This window comes from Lytechinus variegatus, chromosome 8 (genome assembly GCF_018143015.1).
Source record: "Lytechinus variegatus isolate NC3 chromosome 8, Lvar_3.0, whole genome shotgun sequence".
Classification (NCBI taxonomy): Eukaryota; Metazoa; Echinodermata; class Echinoidea; order Temnopleuroida; family Toxopneustidae; genus Lytechinus; species Lytechinus variegatus.
Genome location: NC_054747.1, coordinates 1,637,355 through 1,656,819, shown reverse-complemented (window position 1 = coordinate 1,656,819; position 19,465 = coordinate 1,637,355). Strand labels below are relative to the sequence as shown.

Sequence of the window (19,465 nt, the reverse complement as noted above, 5' to 3'; positions counted from 1 at the left end):
GTTCATATACATTCCCTTTCAACCACATTTACTATTCATAACGCAATATTGTTATAAATGGACATGCTCAGTTGCTTTTAGGAATGTTGCTTCGAAGTCGATGGAAACAATACGAAAAGCTTGGTTAGTCTAAAAACTATCATCCAGAAGAAGGATCGCTGTATTTTGAACATCAATTCATTTAAAAACACACATATCTCTGGGCTTCTGATGATAATCACGATGGAATAGCAAACAATGAATTCGGACAGGAATTTGTTTGAAAAGTGTATCGTTTTCGCTTTAAAAAGTTATTAACTGTTTAATAAGCGATAACGGGATCACATACTCTTCATATACCTAAGAGCAATGCGGATAATTCAATAAAAATTGCGTTCACAAACTCGGAAAATAAAAGCCGCATCATTGTCAGACGATTCGACAGGGCTTCAAATAATCAACCAGAGGTGGGATCGTATCTCATCTCTTAACCTGGAAACCGGCTGTTCGTCGTCATGGCCACCTTGATGTCACTCGTATTGTACATAGTCGCTACATGTATGACTGGTAAGATCGATAAAAGAATATACACCTTTTTAAAGTCAAACTCCCTAAGTTCTGCCATTTTTCATATGTTGACAAGAATCTCTTTATCATATTATTTTACGTTTAATACGATAGTGACGCCTTTGTAAATTTGAGTAAAATCGTAAGCTGCTTTTATCATTAAAAGATGATTGGACAGTTTTTTTTTTATTGATATCATATCGTAGATGAAAAAAAAAACTGTGACGTCATCGATTTTTTAAATATCAAACTGTGATGTACACATGCAATTTCAAACTCTTTTTTTATAATTTTTTAAAAGTTTTTTACATTGACCCTTTAGATGGTATTTCTGCGACATGATTTTTCAGTGTACAGAAATAATTTAGTTGTTACGCAGATCAGCCATTACAGTGGATGGGGGAGGGATTAAGTGATTTCCTTGGCCTCACCATGGTCTCACCATGGATAGTTATTGGCTTGATAAGGCATTGTAAATATACTTTAAATTTCTCTTACAGGAGAATGAAACCTTTGGACCAAGATAGCTTGCGTGAAAACAGAAAAATCAAAGAAACAGATCAACGAAAGTTTGAGAAAAATCGGACAAATAATGAGAAAGTTATGAGCTTTTGAATATTGCGATCACTAATGCTATGGAGATCCTCACATTGGCAATGCGACAAAGATGTGTGATGTCACTCTTGAACAACTTTCCCCATTACTTTAGTATATATTTCACTTAATTTATTACATCTACCAGCAGAACATGTATTCTTTCTATAGAAGGGCATGTAATACAGATTTTTAAAGAATACATCATGGATATCAAAAGAGTTTGTATCACCATACGAAAAAGCAAAAAGACACATTTTCAGGTTACTTTATAGTCCATCAAAGGGAAAGTTGTTCATGTGTGACATCACACATCCTAGCCGTGTTGCCTATGGGAGGATCTCCATAGCATTAGAGATTGCAATATTCAAATGCTCATAACTTTCTCATTATTTGTCCGATTTTTTTCAAACTTTCTTTGTTCTTATTCTTTGATTTTTCTGTTTCGACACAAGCCTACTTGTTCCAAAGGTTTCGTTCCCCTTTAAAATTTAGGATATTAATTTCACTTCTACAATAAAGCCCAAACTAGTGGTATTGTAACACACTGACTGAATGAACTTTAGCTTTCAGTTTATTAGAATGTCATTCTTCGAATCAGCGATAAGCATAAATAAATCATTTAAGTCGGCACACAGTTAAAAATGATATATATATATATGTATATATCATGCATAAAGCTTTATTATGTTTATAAGATGGTTATTTTCTTGAAATAAAATTATTTTTGTTGATCTTATTTGGCCCAGATAAGCGAGATAAGCACAGAAGGGTTGGGGCGTTACTAGCTTTGATTTTTTTTTTTTATTTACACAATATGATAAATGCATTGGTCTAGTAACCAGGCTTGTCACCATTATGTAAATATTTAGGAAATCAATATTGATCGTTTTACTTAGCAATATCAATCTATGGAGATGAGTAATACCGTTCAGGGACATTATCAATCACACGAAACAGGATAGAATAACCAAAATCGTGACACTGGAACGTAAGTTATGTGAAATCACTTACTGCGATTACTTTCTATTAACGTGTTTGTATTTTTCATTGTATTCATGCTTCGCATATAATCACCGACATTTTTTTATCTTACTCTTTTCTTTTTATTTGTATAGGGACTTAAAAAGACAAATGTTAATGCAAACTTATCAAAATACTTTTGTCATAATGCATTTTTTATGATGTTTGCTATTTGAAAAAAAATCTGTGATTTTGAAGATAAACTTTGGATTAACACAAGCGGTTTATTTTTTTTTAATTAGATAAATAATTCATTTCTGTATATTGAAATCTATTCCTGCCTTTGAGTGTGTTGATTGGCAACGGAATTTTTTTAGGTTTATAATGCAATAATCTTGCAACCCCTTACGACCAAAAACATGTTACCCCTACGATACAATTCGCAAATTTTGCTCGGCTATATTCGCCATTCAATATACACCCCCCCCCCAAAAAAAAAAGGGCAATCATAAAAAAGAAGCAAAACTAGAAACAAAAATAAAACAAACACAGAAATATAAGTCATTATTCGCAGTAATATATATTTCTTTATTCTACTCTATACTTTGGTACACGATGTCCACCCCCCCCCCCACACACACATTTCCTCCAACAAAAGATGATCGGAAGATAATGATGATGCCATCTGGAATTGTATTTTTTTCTTTTCATATTACACAGCATATGCGCGTGCAGAATGCAGCTCTCCGGATTGGGTGTGTCCACATTGTACTTTTGAGAATGCTTCTACAGCTGCAGAGACGTCTGTGTTTCCTATTGGAACTTACTTGGTGTGGGGGTGTGAAGAGAACTACGCCATGGAGGGACCTTCTGACGTCATAGTGTGGATCTGCGGTGCGGATAGCCAATGGAGTGGAAAGCCAACACCTAACTGCGCAGGTAAAAAATAGAGTGAGTTAGTGTGTGTGTGTGTGGGAGAGAGAGGGGGGGGGGGGTAAAAGTTTATCCTGTTGATTCATTACTTTATTTATTGCTTTCATAAATTCTATCATTAGCATTGTGAAATATATCATTTGCTCTCATTATCTCTGTATTTTATAATTATTATCATCATTATTATCAATAATATTTGACCTATAATTACAATTATTATCGTTGTTTATTGGTGTCATCATTATCCTCATTAGTTTTCATTACCCTCATTCATACACTGTACTTTTCCCAGATTATCTAAAGCCCAAATGCGACAAAACGTGGAAATTTACTCCAAGAACAGAATCTTAAACAATCCCAAAACATGAAAATAACGAAAGGGAGAACGGAATATACAAATACATCGTTATTGAAGAGGCGATTAATCAGATTAAGATGAGTGATAAGAAGTGCATGAATTAGGAAATGTAATAAATAAAGACATCTTAATCAAATTCAAATAAATCTAAAATCAAGTGAAAATCGATCAGCCTTCGCTACACCTCTATACGTCATAAAAATCGATTTAAATCAATTATAAAGGAAGATTTCCTTCTTTAAAAAAAGATACTAAACTACTCCTGTTTTTTGTCTTATTGGTGTAACCCAAAACCTGAACGACATTGAAATGCATAATGGTATGTTTTATATTCCATTAGAATCGATATCAACCTGTCCTGACCCTCCTGTTCCTGCATATGGTGAAGTGAACCCGGCGGGTGTGGCCCGATACAGACCTGGTGATACCGTTCAGTACACTTGCAAGACTGGATACCAGCGGATGGGGAGTACTCACAATACGTGTGGGAATGACCATTCTTGGATGAATGCGGCTCCGACGTGTAAAAGTAAGAGAGCTTATACTGAAAGGGAAGTTCGCCCTAGCAATGAGTTGGCTTGTTAAGCAGGACCAAAAATATTAAGAAAAAAATATTGATGAAGGTTTGATATAATTATATCGAAGAAAAAGGGACTCATTAATGACGTCACATGCTAGCAGCTCCCCCTCAACGGAACAAGATGGGCTATATCCGTTTTTTTTATAGAAAGGAATGTAAAATGTGTTTCTGATGTATACATGTACCGCAAAAGCACAGTTACTTTCAAATATTTCTTTCAAAACGGCATTTTGTGGAATCTATATTACTCGTCATACCAAGGAGTTGCCTGTCTATGACATAACATTTTTTTAAACTTCATACGTCTATTATTGTTTTAGAAATGTGTAATCAAACTTTCAAGAATATTTCCTTTCTCTTTAAAACCAGCTGTTTTTAATGATTAACTTTATCTTTACGGCATCCACCTTTTTCATGATAAATTACAAGTGTCGCAAAAATAAATATTATTCGTAAAATTAACAAACCGTGTTTAGGAGCGATGTTACTATGTATTAAAAGCAGTGATAGTAGTAGAAGTAACGGTACCAGTTGCAGTATAATAATCATTATTATAACTAGTAGTAGTAGTAGTAGTAGTAGTAGACGGAGAAGATGTAGAAAGTGTAGTTGTAGTATAAGTCGTAAGATGTTGCAGCGCCGATGTTGTATTCTAATCAGAAATGGTAATAGCAACAGCTATATTACAAATAAAGGAAACCATTGTCATAAACTTCATCGACTTACTATCAAGGTAAACCTGTTTTTCAATCTTTGGAAAGAGTGCACTTGGAGAGCAGAATATTCAACATAATTATAATATAATACTGTAAAGCGCTTTGAGCATGTTTACATGGAAAAGCGCTATATAAATATTAAATGTATGTATGTATGTATGTATGTTAAAGCCAGCAATAATGGTCAACATGTCTCTTTAGGTTTGTGAGTAAATGAGTAAATTAAAGAAGTGTGATTTCTTTGACAGTTTCAGCGACAGTGTGTGATGCAGGAAATCTGGGAACCCTTATAGGCACTGACAATGCCATGGTCATGACATCTCTACATAGCTGCATCATAGGAGACAACTTGGTAAATGACTGGCGCTCACAAGAAACCATGACATCGAACGATGCCAAGAATATTTGTCGAGATCGAGGCAATTCTTTCCAACATGTCCAAGGTAAATTAATTTGCGGTTGGGACGATCGGTTTATATTCCCTGTACTTGACCCAGCCTTGGTAAAAAAAAAAAGCGTTAATACATGCTTGTTATATGGACGAAGCAGTTGTGAAGTTGCACATGAAAGTAAGCATCCCACGAAATTTAACAAACCTACTCTTCTCTCTTTACAAATTGTAATGATGCACCAATTCAAAGTGTCTTTTACGTTAAGATCCCAAGTACACTGAACCTTGACATCTATTCGGCTGGATATATTTAAAGAAATAGACACATATATAAACGAATAAACAGAGAAACACAAAAGGCATGTAGATGAAACTAATCGACGTATAATTTCTATCAGGAAATACTTTGTTCAAGAGTGTCCCCAAGCCAGCGCCCGGGAGGTCACTCTCCACATGGCCTGCTACGCACCCGCATCCAGAACTTGCTTCGAAAAAAGTCCCGTTTCAGGCACTCAGGTGTCGGTCGACGTCTTTGGCAAAAGGGTTGCATTTCAGCACCATTCGCTGATAAATTGTCTATTAGGGTAGCATTTCCTCTCACTCTTCACGCCATGTAGGGTTGCTATTTTTTATTACGAAGATTACGCCACTCGGCCTTTCTTTTACAGCATTTAGGGTTGGAAATCTAGTTAATTTACGCCATTTCGGGTGCATTTCTGAGGTTGTCGGACACGGATGGGTAGCAGTCCATGCGGAGAGTGACACCCTGTTGCACCCACAAATGTAATAATTTTTGATCGCCAAAAAATGTAATAATGACTTTACCCAAAAATGTAATAAATTTGAAGGGATTTTTGGCGAATCCGTTCTAAACTAAAATCCTATAGTAATGCGTTCATATAGCACAAAAGTGCAAAATCTTTTTTTCAGACCGGGTTAATAAAACATCAAAGTACAAGTCCAAAGTCTTTATTCCAAACCCGGTTTTTTCAAAAAGTCTTTATTCCAGACCCGATTGTTTCAAAAACTATAATATAAATCTAAAGTCTTTATTCCAGACCCGGTTGTTTCAAAAATAATCATATGAGCCTACAATCTTTATTCCAGACCCGCTTGTTTAAAAAATAATCATATGAGCCTAAAGTCTTTATTCCAGACCCTGATTGTTTCAAAAATGATAATATAAGTCCAAAGTCTTTTTTCCAGACCCGATTGTTTCAAAAATTATAATATAAATCCAAAGTCTTTTTTCAGACCCTGTTGATTCAAAAATTATAAAATAAATCCAAAGTCTTTATTCCAGACCCGGTTGTTTAAAAAAAACAATATAAGTCCAAAGTCTTTATTCCAGACCCGGTTGTTTAAAAAATAATCATATGAGCCTACAGTCTTTATTCCACACCCGGTTGTTTAAAAAATAATCATATGAGCCCAAAGTCTTTATTCCAGACCCGGTTGTTTCAAAAACTATAATATAAATCCAAAGTCTTTATTCCAGACCCGGTTGTTTCAAAAATAATCATATGAGCCTACAGTCTTTATTCCACACCCGGTTGTTTAAAAAATAATCATATGAGCCTAAAGTCTTTATTCCAGACCCGATTGTTTAAAAAATAATAATATAAGTCCAAAGTCTTTTCTCCAGACCCGGTTGTTTAAAAAATTATGACATGAATCCAAAGTCTTTTTCCAGACCCTGTTGATTCAAAAATTATAATATAAATCCAAAGTCTTTATTCCAGACCTGGTTGTCTAAAAAATAATCATATGAGCCCAAAGTCTTTATTCCAGACCCGATTGTTTCAAAAATGATAATATAAGTCCAAAGTCTTTTCTCCAGACCCGGTTGTTTAAAAAATTATAATATAAATCCAAAGTCTTTTTTCCAGACCCGATTATTTCAAATATTATGATATAAGTTCAAACTAAGATACGATAATGATGTTCCGGTGGAATAAAAATGAGAATCGAGCCTAGTCTTCTCTCCAGACCCAGTTAATTAAAACTGGTGGAATCAAAGTCTTTGTTGTTGTTTTAAATTATACTAAACGTATTGTGAATATACGCGCTATGAGTAAATTGAGAATCAAGCATAGTCTTTTCTCCAGACCCGGTTATTTAAAACTAAAAACTAAAACCCTATAGTAATGCCTTCATATAGCACAAAAGTCCAAAGTCTGTTTCCAGACGCAGTAGTTTCAAAAATTATAATGGAAGTCCAAAGTCTTTTTTCCAGACCCAGTTATTTCAAAAATTATGATATAAGCCCAAACTAAGATACCATAATGATATTCCAGTGGAAAAAAGAAAATCGAGCTTAGCCTTTTCTCCAAACCCTGTTATTCAAAAATTAAAAATAACAATACAACAACAACAACAAAAACCGTATAAAGACCCCCATAATCTTATTTATGCTGGATAACATGGACATATAGTGAAGTCTTTCAGCCAGACCCAGTCATTTGTTTCTTTTCAAAATAAGGCTAATAGTAAAAATATAAATAACTCCAAATCTAATACAAAGCAATCCTTGAACCTAAGAACATGTTTTTAAAAAGAGGTTTAGAATGTTGTCTATATTCCAGACCTAATCATTACAAAAATTATGAAAAAATATTTCTAACATAAGACCCTATCATATTCTCTTGGAATAACATGGGTTGTAAAAACGTACTCTTTCCTCCAGACCAGGTAATCTAAGAAATGAATTAAAAAATAAAATCAAATCTAAAACCAGTTTTCAAAAGTTACATCCAGTAAAATATATGTCTGCACTCCACACCCAGATTTTTTTTTTTGTATAATAATACTAAGACTTATACAAAACATTGTAATTATGCATGGGCAAAGAAAACGTCCATTTTCCAGACTTGGTTACTATTCAAAAATATAATTGTCTAAAACAAATACCCAATAATCTAACTACTGTGGAATAACATGGAGATCGATTGTAGACTTTCCTGCAGACTCAATTGTTTCAAAAATAAAAAAACAATAAAGCCAACCCCCAACAACGAATCTAAGAACCAACAATCCTCCAAATTAAGACCAAGTACAAAAGCACATGTTTAGAGCGTTGTCTCTATTCCAGACCCAGATATTTAGAAATTAATTCAAACAATCTTAAAACATAAGACTTTGTCATATTCTTATTCCTGTTGAATAACATTATTATTATGCTTAGACCTTCGTCTAGACCCAGCAAATTATAAGATAAACAAATATTGAAAAAAAATCAAAGCTAAGACCAATCTTTAAAATTAAACCCAATTAAAATAATTGGGTTTAGAGAGTTGTCTTTACCCCACATCCAGTTATTAATCTAAAAACTTAGACACCAGCATCTCCCAAACTATAAAACCCTGTGATAAGGCATACCACAAAAACGTCAAATTAATAAAAGGCGTAAATATTCAGATCTGAATGGTACGCGCCTTAAAAACCCAAAATAACAACAACAACAACCTTATTCTACATCAATGATATTGTGGCGTCTTTGTTAATGTTTGTCTGTTTTTATCGTTTCTAATAATTTCCTTTTTTGAAATAACTGCATGGGTCTAGAGCAAAGACTACACCATATTTAAAGACTGGGCGTTGTGGCGTGCGCCTGTAATCAAAGCTATGTGGGGAAGTTACAAATTGATGCAGAGGTTCGAGGTTTGAGCCCTGGTCACGTCTTTCGGATGGTGACTTTAAAGGTCGGTTCCAGACTTAAATAATCATATCTGATTGAGACACGTCTGACAAAACTCAAACACACACACACGTTTGCCCCATGGAAAGATTAAACCTCAAGAAGTTGATGGACCTGAATCCACCGACGGGACAGCCTAACTCCGTAACTCTGGTACGGGTGTGGGAGGGGGCTCTTCTTTCTTTGCCTGTCTCTCTTTCAGTCATTTCAAATCATTTTTTTTCCTATCATATCACTTCTTGATCACATAAATCCCCTCTCTCTCTCTCTCTCTCTCTTTACTTAACGGGTCAATATAACCCCAGAAAATATATCTTAGGCCACTGAGATTATTGGAATTGTAACTGATGAAAAAAAAAAGCTGAATAAATTACAAATGGTGCTTGGTACACTGAAAATTTAAAGTACCGAAGAACTTGTAAAACGTTATCCCCTTTTGTTAGAATGATTTTCTTTTATATAATATCTCATAGATCGTCGATCAACAACCTTATCGTTTACGGGAAGTAATCCCCATATTGTGTGCTGATATCTTAAACCTCAGTTTTTTTTTGTTTTATATGTATTTAAAGGTTTCGTTTTTTTTCATAAAAAAGGAATGAATATACAAGAAATAATAATAAACAAGTGGAATGCCTCTAACCGTCTCACCTGCATCACGCGATTCAAAATAGCAGCAGTGCTGACTTTGAAAACAACTATAACTCGTACAAGATGTTAAGTGATACTTGGTTACTCTTATTTCCACGTTTTATGAACTAGACCAATACACTTACAGAGATAGGATGGTAATTCAACAAATACCCCCAATGTGGCCAAAATTCATTGACCTTACATGACCTTTGACCTTGATCATGTGGCCTGACACTTGCACATGATATTCAGGGATACTGGATTACTCTTATGTCCAAGTTTCAAAAGTCAGATCAATAAACTTGCAAAGTTATGATGGTAATTCAACAGATACCCCCATTATGGCCAAAGTTCATTGACCTTTGACCTTGGTCATGTGACCTAAAATACACATAGGATGTTCAGTGATACTTGATTACTCTTATGTCCAAGTTTTATGAACTGGACCAACATACTTTAAAAGTTATGATGGTAATTCAGCAAATACCCCCAAATTCGGTCAAAGTTCATTGACCCTAAATGACCTTTGACCTTGACCATGTAACCTGAAACTTGCCCTGGATGTTCAGTGATACTTGATTACTATTATGTCCAAGTTTTATGAATCAGATTCAAAAACTGTTTAAGTTTTGATTGTAATTCATCAGATACCCCCAAATCAGCCAAAGTTTATTGACCCTAAATGACCTATGACCTTGGTCATGTGACGTAAAACTCATGCAGGATGTTTGGTGATACTTGATTAATCTTATAGCCAAGTGTCATGAACTAGGTTCTTATACTTTCTAAGTTATGTCATTTTAGAAACTTAACCTTAGGTTAGGATTTGATGTTGACGCCGCCGCCGCCGCCGTCGCAAAAGCGGCGCCTATAGTCTCACTCTGCTATGCAAGTGAGACACAAAGAAGTAATAAAAATAATACTAAATAAAATTGTTACCCTACTACTCATACAGTGGGTGGCAAAAATAGTCAATCATGACTTATTGCCAAATAAAAACATGGAATGGAATGGTTATCCCCTCTTGTTAAAATGTTTTTCTTTAATATAATATATCATAGATCGTCCATCAACAACTTTATCGTTTTCGGGAAGTAATCCCCCTATTGTTTACTGATACATATGTATTTTAATGTTTTGTTATTTAGGTTTTTTTCATAAAAAAAGAAGGAATATACAATAATTTTTTTTTAAAGGACAAGTCAACCCCAGCATAAACTTGATTTGAATAAAAAGAGAAAATTCGACAAGCATAAAACTTAAAATTTCATCAAAATCGGATGTAAAATAAGAAAGTTATGGCATTTTAATGTTTCGCTTCATTTCACAAAACAGTTATATGCACATCTCGGTCGGTATGCAAATGAGGAACTGATGACATCACTCACTATTTCTTTTGTATTTTCTTAAATGAAATATGAAATATTTTTATTGTCTCGTCATTGTCATGTGAAATAAAGTTTCATTTCTCCCTGAACATGTGGAATTCCATTATTTTAACATTTTGTGCTTCAAGCAATAAGGTCCTAATCGTCAAATTCGTAAAAATTGAACTAATGTATAATTCAAACAATAAAAACCAAAAGATATAGTGAGTGAGTGACATCATCGACTCTCTCATTTGGATGTAGCTGGCTCGTTCATGTAATAATTTTTTGTTAAAAATAAGCAAAACTCTGAAATGTCATAACTTTCTTATTTTACATCCGATTTTGATGAAATTTCCAGAATTGTGCTTGTCTGATTTTTCTCTATTGATTCAAATCAACATTTTTCTGAGGTGCACTTGACCTTTAATGGTTGCAGGGTCTTTGTTTTGCTGTTGTGTTTTTAATGACTTTTATAACTGGGTCTGACAAAAAGACTACGCTACGTTTCCATGTTATTCAACATAAATAGGATCGTGGGTCTTTGTTTTTTATAATTATTATAATTTTTTAAATAAATGGGTCTGGAAAAAAGACTTTGGACTTATATTATAATTTTTTAATTAACCGGGTCTGGAAAAAGGTTTCGCATTTTTGTGCTATATAAACGCATTACTATAACGTCTCAGCTTTTAGCTACCGGGTCTGGAGCAAAGACTATGCTTGATTTTTAATTTACTCTTAGCGTCTGGAGAAAAGACTAAGCTCGATTCTCATTTTTATTCCACTGGAATGTCATTAATGTATCTTGGGACTGAAATGATAACTTTTGATAATAACCGGGTCTGGAAAAAAGACTTTGGATTTATATCATGATTTTTTTAAACAACCGGGTCTGGAAAAAAGATTTTGGATTTATATAATGATTTATGAAACAAACGGGTCTGGAATAAAGACTTTGGATTTATATTACAATTTTTAAATCAACCGGATCTGGAGAAAAGACTTTGGACTTATATTATCATTTTTTTGAAACAATCGGGTCTGGAATAAAGACTTTTGGCTCATATGATTATTTTAAACAACCAGGTCTGGAATAAACACTTTGGACTTATATTATTATTTTTTAAACAACCGGGTCTGGAAAAAGACTTAAGATTTATATTATATTTTTTTAAACAACTGGGTCTGGAATAAAGACTTTGGATTTATATCATCCTTTTTTAAACGACCGGGTCTGAAATAAAGACTTTGGGCTCATATTATTATTTTTGAAACAACCGGGTCTGGAATAAAGACTTTGGATTTATATCATAATTTTTGAAAAAAAACGGGTTTGGAATAAAGACTTTTGATTTTTTTTATAATTTTTGAAACAACAGGGTCTGGAAAAAGACTTTGGATTTATATTGTAATTTTTTAAACAACCGGGTCTGGAGAAAAGACTTTGGAATTATATTATCATTTTTGAAACAATCGGGTCTGGAATAAAGACTTTTGGCTCATATGATTATTTGTTAAACAATCGGGTCTGGAATAAAGACTTTTGGCTCATATGATTATTTGTTAAACAACCGGGTCTGGAATAAAGACTTTGGATTTATATTATTATTTTTTAAACAACGGGGTCTGGAATAAAGACTTTTGATTTATATTATAATTTTTGAAATAACAGGGTCTGGAAAAAGACTTTGGATTTATATTATTATTTTTTAAGCAACCGGGTCTGGAGAAAAGTCTTTGGACTTATATCATCAGTTTTTTTAAACAATCGGGTCTGGAATAAAGACTTTAGGCTCATATGATTATTTTTTAAACAACCGGTTCTGGAATAAAGACTTTGGACTTATATTATAATTTTTCAAACAACCGGGTCTGGAATAAAGACTTTGGGCTCGTATTATTATTTTTGAAGCAACCGGGTCTGGAATAAAGACTTTGGATTTATATTATAATTTTTCAAGCGACCGGGTCTGGAATAAAGACTTTGGGCTCATATTATTATTTTTTAAACAATCGGGTCTAGAATAAAGACTTTGGATTTATATTATAATTTTTGAAAAAACCGGGTTTGGAATAAAGACTTTGGACTTATATTATAATTTGTTAATTAACCGGGTCAGGAAAAGAGACTGCACTTTTGTGCTCAATAAACGCATTAGCTTAGAACGAATTTGCCAAAAATCCCTTTAAATTTATTACATTTGTGGGTAAAGTCATTATGACATTCGTGGGCGATCAAAAACTATTACATTTGTGGGTAAAGTGCATTATTACATTTGTGGGTGAAATTATTACATTTGTGGGTAAAGTGTTATTACATTTGTGGGCGTTATTACATTTGTGGGCGATTATTACATTTGTGGGTGTAACAGGGGGGTGTCTTGGAAATATACCAGAAACAATGCCTATCTTGTATGAAATATTCATTAGATAACGATAAAACGACATGTTAACAGCAAGGAATTTTCTTTATTCACATGCAGTAAGGAATTTTCTTTATTCACATGCAGTGCAATGCCAAATCCATATCTGTAAAATTTTGACGCCATTTTTCTGTTGCCCACTGAATATAAAATGTTTTCTAATCCAAATTAATTTAATTTTAATTAAACTGATTCAGGTGAGTTGGCTTTGATTAAAACGCCAACAATGCAAGAGGACGTTCGGCGACTTCTAAATCAGCCCAAGGCGTATGGATTTGATTTATCAACCTACCTCTGGATAGGTGTCAAGGAGGGTCGAAATTGGAAGTGGTCCAACGTTGCTACCGGTGGGTAATAAAAGGGAAAATTGTTAGAAAGATGCATATGAGAAGAGAATGATATTTGATGTCTATCCTCCAAAACATCAATCAAACAAAATTACGCAAACGTGGGTTTAGATTCCACAGTTGATTGGAGATTTGCTCGAAAAAAAATAAAGAAGAAGGGGAAATGGTGATACACTTTAACACGTACATGTAAAAAGAAGGAGGAAGCTAATGGAAGCAGCTAAATCAACAAAGTTTTGCAGATCCTATCCAAGTTAAGACTTAACTATGATTATGAGAAACTCCCGTATTAAGGTCTACTTTTTATTTCCTTTTTTATTTGCTGCTTACAGTGAGAGGCAACCCTATACATGCTCTAATTGATCCAATTTGTACCCTTTAGGTGATTCGAACATCTATCGCTTATTCTGGGCCGATGGTCGTCCTAGTGAAGTTTCTGGAACCAGTTGTATTTCTTTGAGTTCTTCGGCAAGCTATCAGTGGGTGGATGCTCCGTGTAGCAGTAGCCGTCGTTTCATCTGTCAATACGGTAAGCTATTGCAGAGGAAGCGAACTGACCAACACGAAGAGGGTTGTCTCCCATTGAACAGTTGAATGTGTGCTATTCAAGGGATGATCTCACTTTGCCATCAATTTAGATTAGTACTGCATTTGTGTACTAATTTTTTTACATCAAGTCATTAACAGTAAGCGTATTGCATTTCAGATGGGAGTTGTACCGGGAGAAGTTCTGAGCATGCTGCTCGTTTAATCGATGAACGTCGGAAATGCTACTGGTTTAGCAATTCTAAAGCAACTTGGTCTGATGCGAAGACTTCTTGTAGCTCAGAAGGAGGCTCCTTAGTAAAAGTCACTGATGAGAGCCTGCAATACGTTTTGGCTAACGAAGCGGCGAACGTAGAGGGAGCTGTAGGTGACTGGTGGATAGGAGGGTACGATGATGTTTCTGCGACTGAAAGAGCATGGTTTTGGGTGGATAGTAAGTAATTTAGCCATCAATATCTGAGGTAACTTTTTTTGTTTTACTCTGGCTTAATGTTTATACATATATGTATAAAAAGAAGGAAGAAACTGACAACGTTATTTAAGATTATCAATAAAAAGTGATGTTATAATAATCACGGCAATTGTTAACACCCCCATCATAATTGGGTGAATTTATTCCATTGTTATGCTCTATGTATATGAAGAGCTTGATTCCCAAAAGAGTTCAATCCACTTTTGACCAAAATCGATTTCTTGATATACGTATCTTAGACGTGGGAATCAAATGCACCGTAGGTATTTGATTTTTTTTTTGGGGGGGGGAGGTTGGTAAAAACAATAATTGCAAATTTGAGTTGTATTCCAAAATGAGCTAAATCCAAAACAGTTTTATTTTATTGTTCTACTCCAAAGGGACGTAAATTTACTATGTTGTTATCTAAGATGGATTTCGCTTTTTTCCTGAAGTAATGCATTCATTTTTAGGTACATGTTGGGGAAAGAAGGTCACACCATCAGTGTCCTTTTTGATTAAAATGACACAATTTTACTGTTTTTATTTTTTGTTTTTCATTCAGCTCATTTCATAATTAGATATATAAAAGTCACCGTTCTTAGATAAGATGAAAAATATATATATTTTTTTCTGTTTGTATTTTTTAAGAAACGTCAGAAAAGATGTGAAATGTATTCTGCTAGTCATATTTACGTGTTTCGTGTTCAATTTCCAATATTAGGCATGCTTGAATTTGCCCCAAAACTGACATTCCACTAAGGTTTTGTTTAAAGAGCAGCAATTTAATGAAAAATATAATTTTTAATAAATTCTTCAAAAATGATAATAAATGCTAAATTGTTAAAAAAATGATTCAATTACATGTCATCTAAGACCATAGAACTATCATATATATCAAAACAAAACTGCCGTGAATAAGGGAAAATGGTGAAAAAAAAACTATTTACAGAAAAAATGTCAAAAGTGGATTGAACTCATTTCGAAATAAAAATCTTCACATTATACGCATGACCACTGTATCATTGCACATTTAAGAAACATATGGCTGTCTAAAAAATATGATTTCAGCAAACATCTTCAAGGGTGCGTTTTTTTTTCTTTTTCCAGATACACGGGCTACTTTCATGTCATGGGACAGTAATCAACCGAACAACCCTTCACATAAGTGCGTTGAGGTTAACAGCGATATGGAACACGACTGGAATGATGCTAATTGCAATTCGAAACGACAGGCTATGTGCCAAATTGGTATGTTATTGGAAATTATGTGGTGGTCTTTGTTTGGACTATTACACATAACAAATTAGACGGTGTACTGTAAAACATATAGAATATTTTTTCAATGTTTACAGGCCAAGTGTCATGTTGAGATACCATGTGATATAATCTTATAAACATATCAAGCGGTATCCATCTTTTTCGATCGGTCTTTTTTCATCCAGCCGTATATTCATCATGTTCATGCAGCATCCCCTACCCTTTCTTGCCATTCTCACTGTTACACAGGAATCGCCGCTTGTGGAGATCCTGGAGCTCCGACACATGGAAGTAGAAGCCCGGGAGACAGGTCTACCTACCTGGATGGCGCTGTCATGCGCTTCCACTGCGATCCTGGATACGATTTACTCGGAAACTCTGAGATCACCTGCCAGCCAAATGGGGAATGGGATAACGCCAAACCATCATGTACAGGTGAGAACGTGCAGGTTCAAGGTCTACGGTCGATCCTTGGCTGTGAAACACAGAACTAAGGAAATGCATTACACCACTGAGATTCAATATTGATCCTATTTCAATATTGCTATCAATCCAGCCAATTACACATTTTAGTTATATGAAAATTCTATGTACGCTTGCCGTTGTCGGACCTTAAAGAGAGATGCCAGTAGTTGCAGTAAATACTGATTTCATGAGAAAGTCTGTAACACCAGGCTTAATTGTCAGTATATCATCGAGGATCTAGATCTGGTACAGTAACATAAACTGAACTTTGTGAAATCTTGAAATCTACGTTGAAAAATGTTCACACTGAAGATCACCAACACAGATAGGCACACGTGGGACAGTGTATTATTATTGCTGGAATGAAGACCCGACGGAAGTGACCGAATCCGCACTTATTTTGCTTATTTCTCAGCAATTACACAATTTCTTCCAGAATCATTTGGCACATATTTTCTATTCATACAAACATACACTTGGGTGATCATTATATGAGATTCTGTAGAAAGTCATTTTGAGATCGTTACCAAAACTGGAATTTATCTTTAAACAAAGTAACTTCAGTTACTGAACACAGGCCTACTGGAGCACCGCACGGTCAAGTCATTTTTTTTTTGGTTCCTGAAAAGTGATTTGTATCAAACTCTTCGCGAAGGGAAATGCTTTGCAGTGATAATCATTGTCAACCTTTGCACTGCATGCATGTGCCTTTTGATAAAGGAGAGTGTATTCAAATTTAAACATAAATAAATGTATCGCAGAATGTGTCACAGATTCTGTTACTGAATGTGCATTTGAAGAGATAAACAACCATAAGACATACAAGTTTTGTCACTTTGCTTCTATACACCCTCCCACTCTACCCCCTCAACCGCCCCCGCCTTTCACGGAGTCTCTCGTTTTCTCATACCCCTCCATCACTTAATAAAACTACATATGTCTCTTCCCCCAACTGCAGCAACATCCTGTGGAAATAATCCCCACATTGTGCACAACGCAGTGCAGGCGATCCGTTCACATTCTTTCCGAGGAACTACTCTTTATACATGCAACCAGGGACTGGTCCCCTCAGGAAACCCGATATCGCACTGTCAAGCAAACTCAACTTGGAGTCGGCCGGATTTTCAGTGCAATGGTATGCCGAAATTCAAAATACATGATCCTTTAATTGCTAATAAATGCTCGAAGTGAAAATAAAAGATGTTTTATTTTGTGTAAGGTTGTAAAAGACATAGGGTAATAATACGGTAGAATTAATCAAATTACCCTTCATGTCTCCGTGGAATTGGATAAGCCTAAGTGATATTAACACAAACAATAGGTGTATAAGTAATTGCGAGTATAAACAAAAACATATGCAGGCCTAAATACAGATGTCATTACAGGTCAATGTTATCTAACCAAAGTACGCACACGCACACACCCTCACACACACAAGTTTTAACATTTTATGTGGCAGGAATAAGATAGTCAGGGCCTATATCAGAATTATGAGACATTTTCTCAATTTATTTTGTCTTGCCAGAAGTCACAGTGCCTCCAACAACTACCACACCTACCACAAGTGCAACCACACAAGCCCCTGATGTCCGTACGACTCGGCTGACTACCGTTTCGCTAATATCATCGACGTCTTATCTAACAAATCAATCAGAGTTTCGCGTCCAGTCTACAACAGTGCTCCCTGTAGTCTCAACTGAAGGTACTTCCCCCATTTGTGCACCCCCCTCACTCGTTTGCTAAATTGGGTATAATACATTACCTGGACCTACGTACACAGCGGGGGTGGCAGGGGTACTCCCAGAAATTGTGAAAACCCCCGCATTTTTAATTAATATATCAACACAATATAGCAATGTCTGCGGGGAATCCTTCAATTTTAATGCGAAAGCGTAATTTCAAGGAAATTCGGCCCCCTCCCCCACTCCCCCGGAAAAAAAATCCACGTAAAGCAATCAACAAGAAATTACATAAATAACAATCAAATGGGTTTACATTGGCATTAACCATTACGTTAAATCAAGGACCAAGTTCGGGCATTAGATAGTTAACAAATTAATAATTTCCATGTTCTGTTTGCGCTTTAATTGTCTTTGAAAAAGGCGAAAATGTTCAATAAGAATATTTGATCAGTTTTATTGTCATTTTACATTCCAGGAAATACATGGTCGCTGGCCAGTACGGCACACCCACCTGTTTACTCCGCTGTCCGTGACATGGGTAAGATACACAATGCCAACCATTCTCCGTTATTACTCCATCCATTTCGTCATTCTTATCAAAGGACAAGTCCACCCCAACAAAAACTTGATTTGAATAAACAGAGAAAAAATCAATAGGCTTAACTCTGAAAATTTCATAAAAATCGGATGTGAAATAAGAATAATTCAAACAATAAAAAACAAAAGAAATAGTGAGTGAGTGACATCATCGACTCTCTCATTTCAAGTTTTTGTTGGGGTGGACTTGACCTTTAAGAATGCGGCTCGTATTCCGATCGCACCTTTCAGAACCATGTGACTATTTACACACTCGCATTTGGCGTCATTCGAAAGATCATTCGAGTGCGTCACTCGGATGATCATTCGAATGACGCAGTTTGACGTGTGAATGCAAAACAGCGCGCAATTCAATCGATGGTATTGAGGTGTTTTCCAGTAACGCTATTCAAGAATGACGGAGCGAAAGAGCCGTGTGTATACATTAACCTCCAAAACGTAATTCTTGGGATGGAGCTCATGGTGACCTTTCAAACACTTCCGCGGAAAAGTCAATCTGCTCTGTTGGCAAATTTTAGCGATGCACGCGTGATTGGCAGGTACCTAAAACCAGCCACACCTCTTCTTATCGGTGCGACACGTAAAGGCGCAGCATTGTCGAACAGTGGCGTAGCTACGGGGGGGGCCTGGGGGGCACGTGCCCCCCCCCGGTGCCCCCCAGAAAAGAATAGCAAGCAAAAAAAAGAAAAGAAAAAAAGGAGAAAGAAGAAAGAAAAAGAAGAAGAAAGACAGAAGAAAAAAAGAGGAAAATAAGAGGAGGAAGACGAGTGAATGAAATAATGTGAGGGGAAGTCTTGCAATTAAAAAATAAAATCTTTTCATGTTACTATATAAAATTTTTGCTGGCGCTTCGCGCCATAATTGCCTGTTCGATGGGATTCATATCTTGCTCAATAGGCTGATGTGGAGCAAG

The 19,465-nt window shown here is 35.3% G+C and overlaps 1 protein-coding gene and 1 long non-coding RNA gene across 2 annotated transcripts; both read left to right on the top strand.

The window, feature by feature from the left end:
- Positions 1 to 230: 230 nt before the first annotated feature.
- On the top strand, positions 231 to 16,302 carry LOC121420572 (macrophage mannose receptor 1-like). Its single transcript, XM_041615236.1, has 9 exons — positions 231 to 546; positions 2,824 to 3,042; positions 3,735 to 3,923; positions 4,939 to 5,133; positions 13,402 to 13,551; positions 13,934 to 14,080; positions 14,258 to 14,530; positions 15,659 to 15,799; positions 16,058 to 16,302. Exons 1-9 carry the CDS (start codon positions 495 to 497, stop codon positions 16,300 to 16,302), a joined length of 1,611 nt encoding a protein of 536 aa, XP_041471170.1. The 5' UTR covers positions 231 to 494.
- A 954-nt stretch (positions 16,303 to 17,256) lies between these two features.
- LOC121420549 lies at positions 17,257 to 18,500 on the top strand. Its single transcript, XR_005970792.1, has 3 exons — positions 17,257 to 17,408; positions 17,799 to 17,975; positions 18,431 to 18,500. It is a non-coding gene; the product is annotated as an uncharacterized LOC121420549 (long non-coding RNA).
- Positions 18,501 to 19,465: the final 965 nt, after the last annotated feature.